Raw genomic sequence first — 20,685 nt, 5'->3', positions numbered from 1 at the left:
CAATATTCAAGCAGTGGGCGAACAAGCGTACTGTAACCTACTTCCTTTGTTTTCGGATTGCATTTCCTTAGGATTCTTCCAATGAATCTCAGTCTGGCATCTGCTTTACCGACAATCAACATTATATGATCATTCCATTTTAAATCACTCCTAATGCGTACTCCCAGATAATTTATGGTATTAACTGCTTCCAGTTGCTGACCTGCTATTTTGTAGCTAAATGATAAAGGATCTATCTTTCTGTATATTCGCAGCACATTACACTTGTCTACATTGAGATTCAATTGCCATTCCCTGCACCATGCGTCAATTCGCTGCAGATCCTCCTGCATTTCAGTACAATTTTCCATTGTTACAACCTCTCGGTACACCACAGCATCATCTACAAAAAGCCTCAGTGAACTTCCGATGTCATCCACAAAGTAATTTATGTATATTGTGAATAGCAACGGTCCTACGACACTCCCCTGCGGCACACCTGAAATCACTCTTACTTCGGAAGACTTCTCTCCATTGAGAATAACATGCTGCATCCTGTTATCTAGGAACTCCTCAATCCAATCACACAATTGGTCTGATAGTCCATATGCTCTTACTTTGTTCATTAAACGACTGTGGGGAACTGTATCGAACGCCTTGCGGAAGTCAAGAAACACGGCATCTACCTGTGAACCTGTGTCTATGGCCCTCTGAGTCTCGTGGACGAATAGCGCGAGCTGGGTTTCACATGACCGTCTTTTTCGAAACCCATGCTGATTCCTACAGAGTAGATTTCTAGTCTCCAGAAAAGTCATTATACTCGAACACAATACGTGTTCCAAAATTCTGCAAAGTGGCAGCCAGCACAGCACACTGATGGAGGAGACGCGAGACCACTGCTGGCAAAACAGCTTGACATCGCCAGGAATACTGGAAGTGAGAACACTACATGTGTGTTCTTAATGGAAGCAAAGTTCTAAACTCTCCTGTTGAAATTAATAGAATGGAGTTTCTTGTTAGCTATGCTCGTTGCTGGCCATTTTGTAGTACTGTGAGCAAAATTAGAAATCATTACACTGTTGTTAAATGCAAGAATGTATTATATGTAACTGCAGATGTGGCTTATCATTGATTTCTGAAAGACAGAACTACAGCACAGCTGGACTCCAAAAGAGCTGATCCTGTTAATGTGAATAATGCAAGGATTTGTTCATATCATTTCCTCTCTGAAGATTATGAATGGGACTTAAAGAATGAGCTACTGGGGTTGCCTTTGAAAAGAAGATTAAAGGGTGTTGTTGAGACACCACCAAAAAATCCAAATTGACTTGTAGATGTGTTTGAGGTTGTCACAAGCACCAAAGAAAATAGGACGACTATGTTTTGATGGGATGAATGTAGGTGGTCATGTGTGTTATGTCTTATCAGATGATGTAATTTTAGAAGCAAACAAAAATTTTATGGTTGCGGTGTTTTGGTGTTATCATGGGAACAGCCTTTATTATTTTCACTTCAATTGTACCACGACTAGCGACTTACTCCTGAACATATGAAAGCAGTTGGAAGCAGCTGGAATCCAAACTGTAGCAGTAATTTGTGATATGGGAGGGAAGGACTCAAAGGTCTTGAAGGAGCTTGGATGTTTCACAACAAAAACCTACTACTGAAACCCTACGGATCTGATGAGAAGATTGTGGTTCTCTGGGATATGCCACATTTGCATAAATTTCTTAGAAATTTTATTTTGGATGCTGGAGTAACTATGCCCGACATTACAGTTTTGAACAAGAAACTTCTTGAAAACCTGTTAGCATCACAGCCTGTGCTTAATGCTGCTTGCAGAACTTTTTTGCTCGTGGTCGTGCGGTAGCGTTCCCGCTTCCCGCGCCCGGGTTCCCGGGTTCGATTCCTGGCGGGGTCAGGGATTTTCTCTGCCTCATGATGACTGGGTGTTGTGTGATGTCCTTAGGTTGGTTAGATTTAAGTAGTTCTAAGTTCTAGGGGACTGGTGACCATAGATGTTAAGTCCCATAGTGCTCAGAGCCATTTGAGCCAGAACTTTTTTCTTAAATTTGTGGTCAACCCGAGGGGAGAGAAAAACAGAATGCATTTTCTAATATTGACTGGTAATAGTGAATACATCCCCTTGTCGGCAAATACAGTGAGGTGACAAAAGTCATGGGGTGGCGATATGCACATACATGTGGGCGTATTGTGTACACAAGATATAAAGGGGCAGCGCATCGGCAGACCTGTCATTTGTACTCGGGTGATCCGTGTGAAAAGGTGTCCGATGTGAAACTTCCTGGCAGATTAAAACTGTGTGCCGGACCGAGACTCGAACATACGAGCTCCTGTAAAGTTTGGAAGGTAGGAGGCGAGGTACTGGCAGAAGTAAAGCTGTGAGGACGGGGCGTGAGTCGTGCTTGGGTAGCTCAGTTGGTAGAGCAGTTGCCCGTGAAAGGCAAAGGTCCCGAGTTCGAGTCTCGGTCTGGCACACAGTTTTAATCTGCCAGGAAGTTTCATATCGGCGCACACTCCGCTGCAGAGTGAAAATCTCATTCCAGGTGTCCGATGTGAATATGGCCATAAGAGACTCTGAAGGCATGGGATATTCTGTTTCAGAAATCATTAGGGAATCAGTATTTAGAGATCCACAGTATCAAGAGTGTGCTAAGAATACCAAATTTCAGGCATTACCTCTCACCTTAGACAATGCAGTGGCCGACAGCCTCCACTCGACCGAGAGCAGCAGCACTTGTGTAGAGTTCTGAGTGCTAATAGACTGCATGAAATAACTGCAGAAGTCAATGTAGGACACACGACTGATGTATGTACTGGGACAGTGTGGTGATATCTGGCATTAATAGGCTATGGCAGCAGATGACGGATGCGAGTGCCTTTGCTAACAGCATGAAATTGTTTGCAGTGCCTCCCCCAGGCTCATGATTGTTTCAGTTGGACCCAAGATGACTGGAAAACAGTGGCCTGGTCAGACGAGTCCCGATTTCAGTTGGTAAGAGCTGATGGTAGGTTTTGTGTGTGACAGAGAACCCATGAGACCATAGACCCAACTATAGTTCAATTCTTTTATCTTGGCGGCTCGCGCATGCCCGCCCAGACGCGGGAGATTGCTGCGTTGCCAGTTGCACGCGACGCACGCGCCAATAGAAGCAGCGCCATAGTATAGCATAGTTCGCAAGCTTACGTGTAGGGGGGAGCGCGCAGTTCATGAAGTAAAGCCACCACGGCCGCATTAACCCTTTCGCTGCTACAAAGATGTGCTCCCTGCATTCCGCACTGTGCGCTGTGCAGAGATTTTCACCTGCCTCGAGATGACTGGGTGTTTGTGTTGTCCTCATCATTTCATCATCATTCCTGAAAGTGGTGAGATTGGACTGAGCAACAGTTGTGAATTTGTACGGGTGCTGATAACCGTGCAGTTGAGCACCCCACAAACCAAACATCATCATTATCTTAGTCAGACCAATAGCTGTACAGACTGATGTTGCATCAGAATATAGCGAGTAGCAGTGGAATGGTCCATCATACACCCTAAATGTAGGAATATCATGTTGTGGTGAATGCTGTTATATTTCTGTGTATTAATTTTGTGATAGACAATAAAAAAAAATGCGTTTTATGTGTTCAGGTGAGAAGCCATTCAAATGTGAGCACTGCCGAAAGTGTTTCTCATCAAAAGTGAATCTGAACGCCCACCTGCTCCGCAGTCACAACATCGGGATTGAAAAAGCTCTATGCTGTGGTAAGTGCTTATATTTTATTAAAAATGGATAACTAACTGAACTGATTAGGAGAGTAGGTGATTTATTTGTGTGTGTGTGTGTGTGTGTGTGTGTGTGTGTGTGTGTGTGTGTGTGTGCGCGTGCGTGTGTGCGTGTGTGTGTGTATGCGCGCGCGCGGAATTAGCCAAGCGGTCTAAGGCGCTGCAGTCATGGACTGTGCGGCTGGTCCTGGTGGAGGTTTGAGTCCTCCCTCAGGCATGGGTGTGTGTGTTTGTCCTTAGGATAATTTAGGTTAAGTAGTGTGTAAGCTTAGGGACTGATGACCTTAGCAGTTAAGTCCCATAAGGTTTCACACACATTTGAACTTTTTTTTTTTGTGATGTGCATGTGAAGGCGTGCAGGCGTGCACGCGCTTGGGGGGCGGGGGGCATATGCATGATACATTTAAATGTCATGCATGATGTGTCAGTTTTTCACACATCCCACTGTTTATCCCATAGGTAGATGTTGTTCCCTGACAGTAATACATATGTGTAACCAAGTTTGGTTGAAATCAGTCGAGCAGTTTAGGAGGAGATGTGGAAAATGCGTGCGCGCGCGCGCGCGCGCACACACACACACACACACACACACACACACACACACACACACTTACTTCTATAATATGTGTTGACAAATAACAATTGCTTTTGCTGCCACATCATTAGATTTCAATGCAATAACAGATTAAAGCTTCTGTACCACGGTACTCACATTTAGGAGGGCGACGGTACAAATCTGTGTCCAGCTGTCCAGGTTAATATTTTCATGATTTTCTTAAATCACTCCAGTCAAATGCCGGGATGGTTCCTTTGAAAGGGCACAGCCAATTTCCTTCCCTATCCTCGAAACATTCCAAGCTCGTGCTCCGTCTCCAATGAGCTCGATGTCAAGAGGATGTTAAACCCCAACTCCCTTCCTTCCTCCCTCCCTCCCTTCCTTCCTTCCTTAAAATTGCTATAGTACAGCACATCTTGGCACAGTGTTACACCATCCGGGTGATCTGGATACTTCCCACTAACACCAACCTGTCAGAACTCCGGAGATGGGAACTTGCCCTTCAGTATATCCTCTCTTCTCGTTATCCTCCAGGCCTCAACCTCCGCTAATTTCAAGTTGCCGCCACTCATACCTCACCTGTCTTTCAACATCTTTGCTTCTGTACTTCTGCCTCGACTGACATCTCTGCCCAAACTCTTTGCCTTTACAAATGTCTGCTTGTGTCTGTGTATGTGCGGATGGATATGTGTGTGTGTGTGTGCGAGTGTATACCTGTCCTTTTTTCCCCCTAAGTCTTTCCGCTCCTGGGATTGGAATGACTCCTTACCCTCTCCCTTAAAACCCACATCCTTTCATCTTTCCCTCTCCTTCCCTCTTTCCTGACGAAGCAACCAGGGGTTGCGAAAGCTCGAATTTTGTGTGTATGTTTGTGTTTGTTTGTGTGTCTATCGACCTGCCAGTGCTTTTGTTTGGTAAGTCTCATCATCTTTGTTTTTAGATATATTTTTCCCACGTGGAATGTTTCCCTCTATTATATTCAGATTATGGATAATGATAGACAAGAAAATCAATACATCTGATATACTTCAAGGGCATACCAGAACTGTGTTCCTTGTCCTCTTTTTCAGAAAGGAGGAGATGTTGGAACAGAGGCAGAGCCAATTTATAATTGTCATTGGTGGGCTGCATAATCATAGATTGAAGCTACTCACTGATAATTTCTGTATATAAAAGGCAGTGTCCCAACTGACTGATTCAGCATCACTCACCCCCTGAGTACTAACGGTAGAAACCTGAGATTTGGCGACAGTGTTGATCACATACTGGAGGCTTCATTTCAGAAGGGATAGTCTAAAATTCGACCCCTAAGGGGTGAAATAAGAGATGAAAGGTTTTTTGAATAATGTTGCTGTTAAGACAGTTTTTAAGCTAGACCTATGGAAATTGGTATTTGTTTCCTCAGTCACAAATAAAGAAACATGTGTTTCAGGATTTTTTTTAAATTTAACCCATATGGGGGTGAAATGGTGGGTGAAAGATTGTTTTAGAAATAAATAGAAATAAATCATTTATTAGGGAACTACTAAACCATTTTTAAAGTTAAATCTATGGAAATTGCTATTTGCCCTCTTAAAAAACTAAAAAAAGAAATACGTGTTTCAGTGTTTTTGGAAGTTCAACCACCTAAGGGTGTAAAATTGGGGTTGAAAAGTTTATGAAATTATTTAATTGTGAAAGCATTTTCAAAGCTAAATCTATAAAAATATTGTTTTTGGCACCTCAGTTGGAAATAAAAAAAATACGTGTTTTGATATTTTTGGAAATTCAACCACTATGTGATGGGAATAGGGGCTGTAAATTTTTATGGAAATATTTCATTTCATTTTTGAAGCTAAACCTATGAAATGTGGTATCCCAAATCTCAGTTAGATACAAAGAAATACATGTTAGAGAATGCACATTTCTGTGGAAGTATCGCCGCAAGAATGCAAAAGGCATGTTTAACAAAAACGCTGGACTCCAGCTGCCAGAATCACTTTTTGTCCAGAAGTACATTCGGAAAAGACTATGCTCCTACAGCCTTAATCAGCATGATAGTTTACTAGGTGTTGTGGTTTGTGAACAACATAAAAATACGATTAAAGGGGAAAAAAAAGATCTGTGCAGACTATACAGTCTACACAAACAAAGCAGTGGGCGATAAGCTAATATGTTTAATATTTACTGCAAAATTGCTAATGTAAATCCTACCTATGATGGAGGTGGAAAATGAAGAAATATTACAACCTTAAAGTGGCTACTTATCTTCACAGTACCTGTGTGTATCCTATTCCCATACTTTGATGGCAGTACCAAGAATTGGAGCCTGATCTTCCACATGGCAATATGCCAAATGCTCAGTCAGTGAGGCAGACAGGAATGAGAATGACAGTTGTACAAAGTTAAAGGACAGTTGCATCAGTTTGTGTTCAATGTGCAGCAATACTCTGAGGAGGAAATGGACATTGTTGGAGTGACTTGGCTGTCAAAAGGGCTATGCATGACTTATTCAGTGACTACCTTAGCCAAATATTATTAAAAAAACCTCCTACAGAATTCTGGTCGTACGTGACGACAGCAAGACCAAATTTAGTGTCCAGACACTTGTGCAGCCATGATTCTTTCCATTTGAGACGGTCTTTTTAAATTAACTTTTACGGTTGATGATCGTAAGTGAAATTGAAGTGTTGTTAGAGAAGCTGTTTAACGTGCTTCCATACTGTCTTCTTCAGTCATTTGCTCAAGTAATTGGAACATTTTTTTCCTGCAGCATTGTGATTTCGGAAGATGTTTCACTTGTTACTCGGTGCAGTCTTTGCCACATGTAACACTGTACTCTATTTTGATTTGCAGCTGTGTGCGGCAAGCTTTTTTCTCGCAAGAATTCGCTGGAAGTGCACATGTCGATCCATCGGGACAACAAGCCGTTCGAATGTCACATGTGCCACCGTACATTTGCACAGAAGATCTCTCTCAATATCCATATAGCTTCACAACACACAGGTCAGTACTAGTAAACACAGTACGTGGTCCAATTGTTAATAAAAAAGCTATTTAAGGGCGCCGAATGCAATGACTGTCATAGAGGAAAAAAGAAAAATACAGGTGGAAATGAAAATGTGGTTATAGTGTTGATGCAACAGCTCCAGTAGCTTGTAATTATCCTTCCATGACTTATTTTGATTAGGACACTAATCAGTCTCAGGTGAAGTGGCATTGTAGCTCACCATGTCTTTTTGCATATGGAATTATTGATTGTGTTACAATGTATAATGCAGGTGTGTTTGTAAAACTGACTGTTCTGGGTTGTACTGTGCATAAATACTACAGTTGGGAACATTTAAGTGACACTTGATTATCACTCCACTGAAAAGCGGTTATAACTGGCTGATAAATTATGCTCATTATGTAGCTAAGGAAAATTTCATCAATTATAAGTATTTTGTGTTGTGGATTGGCAAGAGAGCCAACCCACTATGAGAGGAAGCCGAAAGGCACACGTTTTAGCTCACACAGGCTGGCGTGAGGTCTGGAACAGGTCAAGGAAATGAGACTAGCAAAAAAAATGACGTAGCTGTGGAATACTTAACTTTAATCCATAAATGGTGAACATCGCTCTTGACGGTACATGTATTACAACATCAATAGTAACTGGTAATGGCGCCTTGCTAGGTTGTAGCAAATGGCGTAGCTGAAGGTTATGCTATCTATCGTCTCTGCAAATGAGAGCGTATGTAGACAGTGAACCATCGCTAGCAAAGTCGGCTGTACAACTGGGGCGAGTGCTAGGAAGTCTCTCTAGACCTGCCGTGTGGCGGCGCTCAGTCTGCAATCACTGATAGTGGCGACACGCGGGTCTGATGTATACTAACGGAACGCGGCCAATTTAAAGGCTACCACCTAGCAAGTGTGGTGTCTGGCGGTGACACCACATTTTGTTTTGAGATTTGTTGCATCTCTGGTCAGATACTTAAATGATCTAACTATTTACAAATATATGGTTATGATTTATGACATAATTTCGTTTTCAAACAATGAAAAATCCAGTATGGAATAATGACAGTATTGTGAAAAGGATAATTTCTACTCATCGTATAGCTGAGATGCTGAGTCACAGATGGGCACAACAAAAAGACTGTCAAACGAAGCTTTCGACCAAACAGGCCTTCATCAGAATGGACAACTTACACCTACATGCAAACTCACACAAACACTACTCACACAAACACATGATCATACTGATGATAAAATCTTCTCGGGTTGACAGCCAAGTCAATGCGTTGTTCTCCGGCAACGTTTCAGCAGGTTTCTTACTTGCCACCTTCGGGCAAAGACACTCGAGGAGTAGCATCTTGACGCAAATGATATTACTGTCAGCTTTGATGGTACATCCTTCTTCATGAGATTACTGGTAGAGGACTCCTTAAAACTACTGGAGAATCATTTCGATGAAGACTGAGTGGAATTATTCTGCCATGCGCACACAACCAGGTATTTCCACTGTGGGGGCAAGTTTTACCAACAGGTGGATGGAATCGCTTTGCGATCTCCACTGGCACCGTGTATAGCCAAACTGTATGTGGACTACATTGAGTATATCTCCTTGGAAACAGCATGCCTTAAACCCAAGGTCTTTTATCAGTATGTGGACGATAATTTCACAGTCTGGCCGCACGGCAAGGGCACTCTAATGGAATTTCTCAACCATCTGATGAGCATACATGAGAACATCAAGTTCACAATGGAATTAGAAGAAAGTGGGTGCATACCTTTCCTCGATATCCCAATAAAGAGGAAAACGGATGCACACTGGCACACTCGGTCTACTGAAAGAAAATGCACACAGTTCTGTACCTCAGTGCCAACAGCTGTCATCACCCGTCACAATGGAAATCTGTGCTCACTACCCTTGTCGGTAGAGCTCATGACATATGCGACAAAGGACAGTTTATCTACTGAGATTGAAACACCCCTGATTAATTTCTTTACTGGATTTTGGGTAATTTACCGAAGCTGCCAAACAGTTAATTATTATGATATATGACCGTGTGCTTAATGGATGAAAGGCTATCGGTTTTTCTGCTGTGGTTTCGGGGATTTTTCAACCGAGTGCGGCTGTTTTGCAACTGAATAGTGGAATGATTGAAAGTTTGTCTATTATTAAGGACCACAAAGGTTGCAATGTACAAACTAATATATATTTCCTACTAACACACAAATGCTGAGGCAGTTGCTACCTTCGCCTTACATGTCTAATTGCGGTTATCTCTTTTTATTGAGTGCTGATTTTCAGTACTTTGTCACACGCAATGCTGATGGTTAACATTCACAACAATCCTCACTGCAATCCACGGTTGTTGCTGACGCGGTTGACGCGAAACACGTAATTCGGGACTAGTCACTTTCTGTTTCATATCACTCGCGAATCGGTATTAGTTAGGGTCAACCCCACTACGATCAGGGGGACGTGCTCACTCGTCATACTCCGGTGAATTTTACTCAACCACCATTCTTGCCCGTCTTTCCCACACTACTTCTCACTCGACACTCTCTAGTACTACTGCACTCGACACTTGTCTGACTGCCTCCTGCAGCGCTCGACAATCGACTCCTGTCTACTACCGACCTGGGCGCCGGATACTAGCATCTATGTTCGTGGGGTCACGGATCCATTACAAGATTCAGCACTTGAAGAAAACCTTCCAGGAGAATGGTTACACTGAAATGCAGATTAGACGCACTCTCAAGATGAGCAAGAAGAAGGAGGAGGACCTTCAGGAAGAATAGAACAACAAAGGCGTGGGATTCCTCCCATATGCAGGGCCATTCATGGACAGGATTGCCAAAATACTGGAGAAAAACAGGATAAAAACCATCTTCCGTCCTCCAGCAAAAATCAGGAATATGCTGGGCTCAGTGAAGGACAACTTGGGTCTAAGAATACTGGGTGTCCACAGCATTTCTTGTGGATGTGGAAAACAATATATCGGACAGATGCAGCATTGTAATACACAATGCATCTCTGGACGTGTGAGAAGCGTTTGCCTCAGACAAAAGGAAAACTCTGTGGTAGTGGAGTACAGCTTCGGTGATGCACACACGTTGCAGTTTGAACAAACCGGGAGAATGTGTAGAATGAAAAGTATCTGGGACTCCATTATTAAAGAGGCAGTGAAGCTATGGTGTAGTGCTTTGAGAATTTCTGAGTAAATTCTAGAAACACTTGTCTTTCCTCTTTCTCAAACACCTGATATTTTAAGTATCAGTGTGGAATAGTGGAAAAGTATCTACTGTGCCACCAGTTTCTGTGTGCAGGTGGGAAGCTGGCTGTGAGAAGACTCTAAGCGTGACGATCGATCGGCGCCGACAAGTGATTGCCACTCGTGCCATAGGAACTGTACGGACAGTACAATGAGTAATTACGTGTTATTCCTGTGTGGTGGAAAAATTGTAATTGTTATAGACAAAGGAAACATGATTTGACTAGAGACTCGTACTGTGGCTGGCTGTGAGAAGACTCTAAGCGTGACGATCGATCGGCGCCGACAAGTGATTGCCACTCGTGCCATAGGAACTGTACGGACAGTACAATGAGTAATTACGTGTTATTCCTGTGTGGTGGAAAAATTGTAATTGTTATAGACAAAGGAAACATGATTTGACTAGAGACTCGTACTTAATCCTTGGTGTAGACTTACTAGAAGCAAGACCTGTCTTTGATATTGTAATTATACTTAATAGAGTCTAGTGGTTAATGACTCAGTTGACTTGCAAGAGTTTGAATGCTTATGTGAAACTTGTGATGTTGTAGTTGTGGGAATGAAAATATACCAGAACTGAACTCAAAGTATTATGTGAGTAACAAATTATTTCAAGAGCAAAGAGAGAGAGACATTTAAATTCCTCTGTTCAGCATTAGTTGTGGAAATTGACGCAGCCAACTACCCAGAGAAGAGGATCGACTAAACATTTCAAGTAAGTCAACTGACACAAGGGTGGTGTGAATTTAGCAATCAAGTCTTGCACCGCTTCTCTTGTCGCCAAAACCCATTAGAACGGGTCAGCGATAACCTGGTCAACCGGGATAGCGGCTACCGACTCAGCTCTTGTGGGAAACAACATTAGAAAGAATAAGACGAGAGCACACCGCGGCAGGACAGTGGCGGCGGGTGGAATAAACGGGCCCCACCGAGATGAGACACCGGGACCCAGCGCCCGCGGCTGCCCTCCATCACGAGCCAATTCCGCTCGCACCCGATTGGCCCAACTGGCAGTGAGGATGCAGAGAAACCTGTGGTGCAGCAGCTGCAAAGATCGAGACGAGATGTGAATCCGACATTTCACCTGAATCCGTGCATATTTTTTCCCCAATTTGAAGACAAAATACTGGGGTGCATGCATTTATTGCAGTAAGGTTGGTAAGCTCTGTGTGCAACAGTAGATCATGTTGTACTGTAGCGTTGTTGCGACCTCGGTCTTCGATGTGTCACTAGCTTGTTGGATGTTAAGTATTAATCACATGTTAACTTGTTAATAATGCCTACAAGTTCTTGGTATCACTCATACCCAGCTAAAGAAAAATTTAAAATTATTGAAGAAGCAGAGGGAAGAAAGCACAATGCGAGCAACAACCGGATTCGTGGCTGGCAGGAAAAAAAAAGAAGAAGAAAGAAAGAAAAAAGCATGGCTTCAAGAAAGAAAGAAAAGTGATTGCTGGGCATTTCGCAGCCATAAATTCAAGCACCTGTAGCCTTTATTTATTTATTTATTTATTTATTTATTTATTTTGTTTTTAAGGCTCTTACAACTGCCTAGATTTGAAGTGACAATATGAATATATAGTGACTAGTGAAATGTATATATGGCAATGAAAACATTGATTCTTCTGCTAGTGATGATGAATGGAATCATGATGATAGAAAAAAAATGCAGGTGGGCACTATTTTGCTGAAATGTGAGCCCAGGATGGCTCACTATGAAGGACAACAAAATGGTGCCTAGAACATTATTGATGTACCACTGTGCTGTAAGTTTGCCACATGTGACAACTGAAGGTTTTCTGCTGTGAAAAGAAGTGGCACCTGAGACCAGCACTTCTGGTTGTCAGGCTGTATGGTAGACAACACTCAGGTCAGTATCCCACTGCTATCCAGGACTCGATTTGAAGCAGGTCTCGTCATTGAAGGCAGTTCTACTCCATTCAGTGAGATTCTAGGCCAAAGACGTGTGTGCAGATGTCCCAGGTAGCACTAGGATACTGGTCTGAGTGTCACCCACTGTACGACCCGGCAAGAGAGTAACGGTCCAGGATGCCGTTACTTTTGATAGCAGAGCCTCTTTGGTTATCATCTGTGGCATCTTTCCAGCACAGTAGTATGTCGATGATATTCAGAGCCACAGTTTGTTGCCAATCACGGCAAGTGATCTTGGGGTTACATTTCAGCAAGATAATGCCTGCCCACACACGGTGAGAGTTTCTGCCACTTTCTTTTTTTCGTGATTCGATTTGGTAACTCCTCGCCAGTTACTTGATTCACTCATCTGATCTTCAGCATTCTTCTGTAGCAGCACATTTCAAAAATTTCTCTTCTGTTCTTCTCTGAATTGCTTGTTGCCCCCATTCACTTCCAGAGAGATACCTTCAGAGTACTAAATGTTAACAGATTCCTGTTTTTCAGAAAAGCTTCTTAATCTAATTACCTCAGCATCTTCTGGTTCAATTCGGCCACATCCCATTACCTTTGTTTTATTTTTGTTTATTTTCATCTCACAAGTACTTTCCAGGACACTGTTCATTCAACTCTCTGGTCTTCAGAGCCTTCTGCTCTGTCTGACAGAATTACAGTGTCATCGGCAAACCTCAAAGTTTTTATTTCTCCTTCCTGAACTGTGATTCTCTTTTCAAATTTCTGCTCAGTTTTCTTTCCTGTTTTCTCTGTGTAGAGTCCCTCACACAAATAAAATCTGTGGTAAGGATCCTCATCTACAGTATAAATAGCAGCACAAAAAGTTGGACTGGTTCAGTTGTTTAGATATAGTACAGGAAAGTGGAACTGTCGGTCTGGTCGAGAACTCTGAAATGTATCTTCTGTCAGTAGGATTAGGAGAACCTCACGAACTGAATCTTCACTGTCACTTTCCAGGTGAACTGAACTACTCGTGCGAAGTCTGCGACAAATCCTTCGCATCGGCGTCGGCGCTCAACACGCACCGGCTGTCGCACGGTGCGCCCCGGTTGCAGTGCGACCTGTGCGGCCAGATGTTCCGCCGCCCTGATGTCCTGAAGTTGCATCGCGAGGTGCGCCACGGGCTGCCGTTCCCGCGCACCCGCCGCTGCCCCAACTGCGACGAGGCCTTCCGCACGGCATCCCAGCTCGCTGCGCACATGCGGGTCAGTAAGGCACCGACCTCTGATATTGGCTGAGAGAGGCTAACAGGAAAAAGTCAAGCTAATGCATGTTTTCCCACAACTGCAAGGGATTCTCTAAATACCAGACTTCCTTGGTCCTAGGTCATCTTTAATGGAGCCAAGGGGAGGGCTAAAGTACACTGGCAGATGAAGAATGTGTCAAATGTTCTATATTTTTAAATCCTTCCTATCTTCAAAGATACACTCGCAGTATTTTGTTGGAAAGTGACTGATCTATATTTGTATTTTTCTGGATCTGTGGAAGGTGCATACTCCAAACCATGATGGATCAGTTTGTCATTATAGCCATTCTGCTCAAATTTAAGGTGCTATACTTCTCGTGTCGAGGTTCCGCATCTGAAATAATAAAAGCCCTGCTTGCTGACATTCTCAGGAGCCGTATGCTTTCGTGTGGTAAATTATGACTCATCGCATGTAGATACCAGTCCATATGTGTCCGTTTATTATGAACACTGTGTCCCAGAGTCTCATCATCCATCCTGCAGACCAGTATGTCCGGAGAAGTAAGCTTTCCATCCCTTTTGACTTCTCCCCTGAACCTGATGCAGTGGTGAAGGCAATTAGAATGTTCCCAGAAACAGTTGGTGACTAGTCGATGTGGTTGCACTGTAAACTTACCATCATCGTACCTCCAAAACCAGCCAGGTTTCAAAAATGCCATTCTTAGCATCCTGTCTTCAAAAACTTTTGTGGTGTATAAAAGGGTTGTTGTTTGACAGGAATCAGTTAATATTTAGCAAATATTGTTGTCACCTGAAGATGGCACTCAGGTGGACAGCTGAAATATCATGACTGTATAACCTGGCTGTGACCCTGACAAGAATATGATCAGTTAATATGATGAGAAAGTTTATGCAGTCATATTCCTCCATTGGTTTATAGATGCACATCTCATACAGGGTGACAGAAAAATGGGAACATTTCCACACTCCAATAAAACTAGAAGTGATGAAGGAATGAAATTGCATTCATAGTAATTCCCGGATGTTATTTAATCTGTATATTGAGCAAGCAGTAAAGGAAACAAAAGAAAAATTCAGAGTAGGAATTAAAATCCATGGAGAAGAGATGGTGTCTTGAAGGGAGGATATAAGATGAACATCAACAAAAGCAAAACGAGGATAATGGCATGTAGTCGAATTAAGTCGGGTGATGTTGAGGGTATTAAATTAGGAAATGAGACACTTAAAGTAGTAAAGGAGTTTTGCTATTTGGGGAGCAAAATAACTGATGATGGTCGAAGTAGAGAGGATATAAAATGTAGACTGGCAATGGCAAGGAAAGCGTTTCTGAAGAAGAGAAATTTGTTAACATCAAGTATAGATTTAAGTGTCAGGAAGTCATTTCTGAAAGTATTTGTATGGAGTGTAGCCATGTATGGAAGTGAAACATGGACAGTAAATAGTTTGGACAGGAGGAGAGTGGAAGCTTTCGGAATGAATGCTGAAGATTAGATGGGTAGATCACATAACTAATGAGGAAGTATTGAATAGGATTGGGGAGAAGAGAAGTTTGTGGCACAACTTGACCAGAAGAAGGGATCGGTTGGTAGGACATGTTCTGAGACATTGATGGATCACCAATTTAGTATTGGAGGGCAGCGTGGAGGGTAAAAATCGTAGGGGGAGACCAAGAGATGAATACACTAAGCAGATTCAAAAGGATGTAGGTTGCAGCAGGTACTGGGAGATGAAGAAGCTTGCACAGGATAGAGTAGCATGGAGAGCTGCATCAAACCAGTCTCAGGACTGAAGACCACAACAACAACAACAACAGTAATTGAAACCTTAGAACTTTGCCATTTATGAGACATTGATTGCATTTTTCATTTTTAAAAAATTATATTCTTTAGATGGCGTCCTCCTGTATGAATGCGTTCGTGAAGTCTGCTGTTGAGACTCCTCATTGACTACTGTACTGCAACATCTCAGCTGGGATACTGTGAATTACATCCCGAATTCTCTGTTTTAACTCATCAAGGATTTTCAGTCGAGTCGTGAAGACTTTGCTCCTGAGGTAGCCTCACAAGAAAAAAATCACACATGGATAAATCTGGTGATCTAGGGGGCCAGGGAATGCTACCGAATCGTGAGATCACATGGTTGCCAAACAATTCTCGCACATATGCCGTTGAACCCTGTCCAGTGTGTGATGTCGCTGTGTCCTATTGAAACCAGGCTTCATGGAAAGTTGTTCCTTTTAGGTGTAATGAAAGTTCATAACATCTCCACATTACGATTGGCATTGGCAGTTACTGGGTTTCTCTGTTCGTTTGGTAGAAAATATGGTGCGATAATCCCATGTGATGAAAAACCACACCATACTGTCACTTCACTAGCGTGTAAAGGGCACTCATGAACATCAGTAGTGCTGTTTATTCACATAACCTGTGAGATGAAAATGTGTCTCATCTGACATCCACACCTTGTTTAGAAATTCTCATCATTGTTTGTTTTTGTTATCATTTATTGACAGAATCCTAATTGTAACCAGTAATCATTGTGCTTCAGTTGTTGCATCATCTGTAGTTTGTACGGATGAAATTTTAAATCAAGATGAAGAATTTTGCAAACACTCCCGGTATATTCCAACAACTGCAGCTCGCTTACAAATTAAACGCCATGGGTGTGTTGAGTACTATATTTAATGCAATTAATCAGAACATTTATGACAGTTTTACAGAGCACTTATTACATTGTTGAATTTTGTATCTATTGTTGCTATGTGACATTGGATTGTTGAGGTATTGTAGGTATCAATGTGCAGAGTACAGCATATGGGAAAGGACCTGTTCAGTGGCATTCTCACGTGTAACTGGTGTAATACTTTGTTCACTTTGATTATCAATTTTGTAATATCGACATCACAGTTGATTGTTTAACAGCCAGATATTACTAATTGTGACCTTGAAAAATGGGTAAAAGAGGGGACATTTCACCACGTAAAAAAAATCTGAGGTCAGAGCCCTCATTAATATGAAAATGTATTCCGATTGGGGAATTTCACGAAGGTTGGAAATGTCAGAAGCTAGCGTGAGGTGCATAAAGAAGAAAATTGATTCAGGTGTGAACTGAGCCCCAGAAGGTCAGTTTTCACCCCAAGATCAGAAAGATTTTTCAAAAGAATTTGCCTAGGAAACAGATTTGCAACAACAAAACAGATAAAATCTCAACTGTAAGACGCTAATGTGCATGCATCTGAAAGCACTGTTCGCAGGAAGTTGAAGGATATTGGTTTTGAGGCCTGCAACCTGCTAGATAACCAAAGTTAACAGGCACAATGAAAGCAAAGCATCTGAAGTGGGTTAAACAGTGATAAGAATGTGGACTTCTGGAGATCGGTAATTTAACTTTAAAATTCTTATTTATGATATAACCTGTTTACATTTATTCACAGTATATTAATTATTTATCTTGATTTTTACAGGTATGCTTCAATGATGAAAGCATGTTTGAAATTTTAACTAACAAATTTCAGTATGTGTGGCATTGAACAGGTGAAAAATTTCATCCCGACTGCATTAATCAGACCTTAAAACACACAACTAAGGTGAAAATTTGGTCTATCATCTGTTCCAATGATACAGGGCATCTTTACGTGGTTAAAAGACATAATGAGGCAAGACCAGTACAAGTCCTGCAAAAACATTTAATACCACAGCTCAGAGAATTGTTCCCAAATGGGGAATGTTTTATTTTTATGCAAGATGTAGCTCCCTGTCACACAGCCAGGTCAGTTATATCCTTTCTGAGGGAACAAAATATCCCTCTGTTAGACTGGCCAGGTAATAGTCCTGCGATGGACCTCATAGAAAATGTATGGGAACTACTGCAGAGGGAGGTGGCAAAAGATGTCATCACAACAAAACCACAGCTGTTAGAGAAGATCATCCATGTGTGGTATCATCACCCATAAATGCAGGACACAGTACAGTCCTGCACCAACAGCATTCCACATTGTATTAACATAGCTGGAAAAGGTGGCTCAGCAAGATATTAAAACTAATGTTTTCACTTTCACAGTATTTTAATTTTTGTTGTAATTATTGAAATAAAATATGTTCAACAAATACGAGGGTAAACCCAAAAGTAAGGTCTCCTATTTTTTTTTATAAGTACATAGACCAGTTTATTTCTACAATGGTTTACATCAGTTTACAGCTTGAACATTTAGCTATTTTTCGACATAATCACCATTTTTGTCAATGTACTTATGTAGACGCTGCGGCAGTTTTTGTATGCCCATGTCATACCAGCTCGCCGCCATGCTGTTCAGAAAGATACAAACCTCTTCTTTCACCTCGTCGTCGGAACTGAATCACTGTGACCACAATTAATGCTGACAGGTACTGTGAGACTCTGAAAAACTCAAATGGGCAATTCAGACCTGAAGAAGAGGAATGTTGAGCAAGAGCGTACACATTCTCCATGACAACGCTAGCCCACACATCGCTCGGCAAACCGTTGCTCTCCTGCAACAGTTTCACTGGAACATAAATCTCCCACCCACCCTATTGTCCTGACTTGGCGCCCAGTGAATATCACCTGTTCCCTAGGTTAAAAGAACATTTGGGCAGAAAGCGATTCAGCTCCAACGACGAGGTGAAAGAACAGGTTCATAATTTTCTGAAGAGCATGGCGGCGAGCTGGTATGACATGGGCATACAAAAACTGCCACAGTGTCTACAAAAACGCATAGACAGAAATGGTGATTATGTCAAAAAATAGCTAAATGTTCAAGCTGTAAACTGATGTAAACCATTGTAGAAGGAAACAGATCTATGTACTTATAAAAAAAATAGGAGGCCTTACTTTTGGGATTACCCTCGTACTCTGTTTTATTTATTTATTATATCACCTTAGTTATGAATCATTTTATAGCAATTTATGTATTAAAAAACAACTTTTATGAATAAAATAGAAAGAAACATTCCACATGGGAGAAATATATTAAAAAAACAAAGATGCTGTGACTTACCAAACGAGAAAGAACTGGTAGATAGACACAATAAAAAAAACACGCACACAAATTTCAAGCTTTCGCAACCCACGGTTGCTTCATCAGGAAAGAGGGAAGGAGAGGGAAAGATGAAAGGATGTGGGTTTTAAGGGAGAGGGTAAGGAGTCATTCCAATCCTGGGAGCGGAAAGACTTACCTTAGGGGAGAAAAAAGGGACAGGTATGCACGCGCGCGCGCGCGCACATACACACACACACACACACACACACACACACACACACACACACACACACACACACACATCCATCTGCACATATACGGACACAGGCAGACATATGTAAAGGCAAAGAGTTTGGGCAGAGGTGTCAGTCGAGGTGGAAGAACAGAGGCAAAGATGTTCTCTCTTCCCGTTACCCAGCAGGCCTCAACCTTCGCTAATTTCAAATTGCTGTCCCTCATACATCACTTGTCACTCAACAACATCTTTGCCTCTGTACTTCCGCCTCGACTGACATCTCTGCCCAAACTCTTTGCCTTTACATATGTCTGCCTGTGTCTACATATGTGCGGATGGATACGCCTGGGTGTGCGTGAGTGAGTACCTGTACCTTTTTCCCCCTAAGGTAAGTCTTTCCACTCCCGGGATTGGAATGACTCCTTACCCTCTCTCTTAAAACCCACATCCTTTTGTCTTTCCCTCTCCTTCCCTCTTTCCTGACGAAGCAACCTTGGGTTGCAAAAGCTTGAATATTTGTGTGTGTGTTCGTGTTTGTTTGTGTGTCTATCAACATACCAAAGCTTTCGTTTGGTAAGTTACATCATCTTTGTTTTTAGATATATTTTTCCCATGTGGAATGTTTCCCTCTATTATATTCAAAAAACAAATTTCATTAGACATAAATCAAAATTTGCTTAAAAACTGTAGTGTGTCTAATAAATTGGCCAGGGACTGTAGACGCAGATGCTAACCAAGGCTGCAGTTTGCGCTGTTGTATTTGACAATGGACAGCACTGCCACTGTCTCCTGAATATGTTGTGAGTGTCAGCTGTAGTCAGAACAATGTTCTGTGCAGTTGTGACTGCCTAATGTCGGGGCTGAGTGAAATCGATCGTGGCCACATTGTCAGTGCTCGTATGTTGGGTGCTTCTGTAACCGAGCTAGCCAAAGTGTTTGATGTTTCAAGAGGCACCGCAGAGTGAAAATCTCATTCTGGAAACATCCCCCAGGCTGTGGCTAAGCCATGTCTCCGCAGTATCCTTTCTTTCAGGAGTGCTAGTTCTGCAAGGTTTGCAGGAGAGCTTCTGTAAAGTTTGGAAGGTAGGAGATGAGATACTGGCAGAAGTAAAGCTGGAAGGACCAGGTGTGAGTCGTGGTTCGGTAGCTCAGATGGTAGAGCACTTGCCCGCGAAAGGCAAAGGTCCCGAGTTCGAGTCTCGGTCGGGCACACAGTTTTAATCTGCCAGGAAGTTTCATATCAGCGCACACTCCGCTGCAGAGTGAAAATCTCATTCAGGACGAAAGTGTTTGTTGAGTGAGTGTTAAAAATAGACATTGGAGAGTATTATGATAAAAATAAGAGAACAGCAGCTGCTAAAACCACTATAGAATTGAATATTTCACTCTCTACCCTCTGGGTAAGATAGATACTGCCTACAGAAAAATCAGGGAGACCTTTTGAGAAAAGAGAACCACTTGTATGAATATCAAGAGCTGAGATGGGGACACAGTTCTAAGCAAAGAAGGGAAAGCAGAAACGTGGAATGAGTGTATAGAGGGTCTATACAATGGCAGTGTACTTGAGGGCAATATTATGGAAATGGAAGAGGATGTAGATGAAGATGAAATGGGAGATACGATACTGTGTGAAGAGTTTGACAGAGCCCTGAAAGACCTAGTTCAAACAAGGCCCCGGGAATAGACAACATTCCATTAGAACTACTGACAGCCTTGGGGGAGCCAGGCCTAACAAAACTCTACCTTTTAGTGAGCAA

General features: G+C 42.2%; 1 protein-coding gene and 1 non-coding gene across 3 annotated transcripts in view; both read left to right on the top strand.

Annotated features, from left to right (window-relative positions):
• LOC126109646 (zinc finger protein 791-like) overlaps nt 1-20,685 on the top strand; it is a 91,706-nt gene that overhangs the window by 31,483 nt on the left and 39,538 nt on the right. For both annotated transcript variants that reach the window (XM_049914695.1, XM_049914694.1), the window contains exons 6-8: nt 3,632-3,745; nt 7,158-7,307; nt 13,448-13,695. In XM_049914695.1, coding sequence (XP_049770652.1) covers nt 3,632-3,745; nt 7,158-7,307; nt 13,448-13,695 — 512 coding nt within the window. The remainder of the gene's footprint in view (nt 1-3,631; nt 3,746-7,157; nt 7,308-13,447; nt 13,696-20,685) is intronic.
• On the top strand, nt 2,403-2,477 carry Trnas-uga (transfer RNA serine (anticodon UGA)). Its single transcript has one exon. It is a non-coding gene; the product is annotated as a tRNA-Ser (tRNA).

The sequence above is a fragment of the Schistocerca cancellata genome, chromosome 12, assembly GCF_023864275.1.
Source record: "Schistocerca cancellata isolate TAMUIC-IGC-003103 chromosome 12, iqSchCanc2.1, whole genome shotgun sequence".
NCBI classification, from domain to species: domain Eukaryota; kingdom Metazoa; phylum Arthropoda; class Insecta; order Orthoptera; family Acrididae; genus Schistocerca; species Schistocerca cancellata.
The sequence above is the reverse complement of the archived record's forward strand: the minus strand, read 5'-3'. Positions and strand labels throughout refer to the sequence as shown.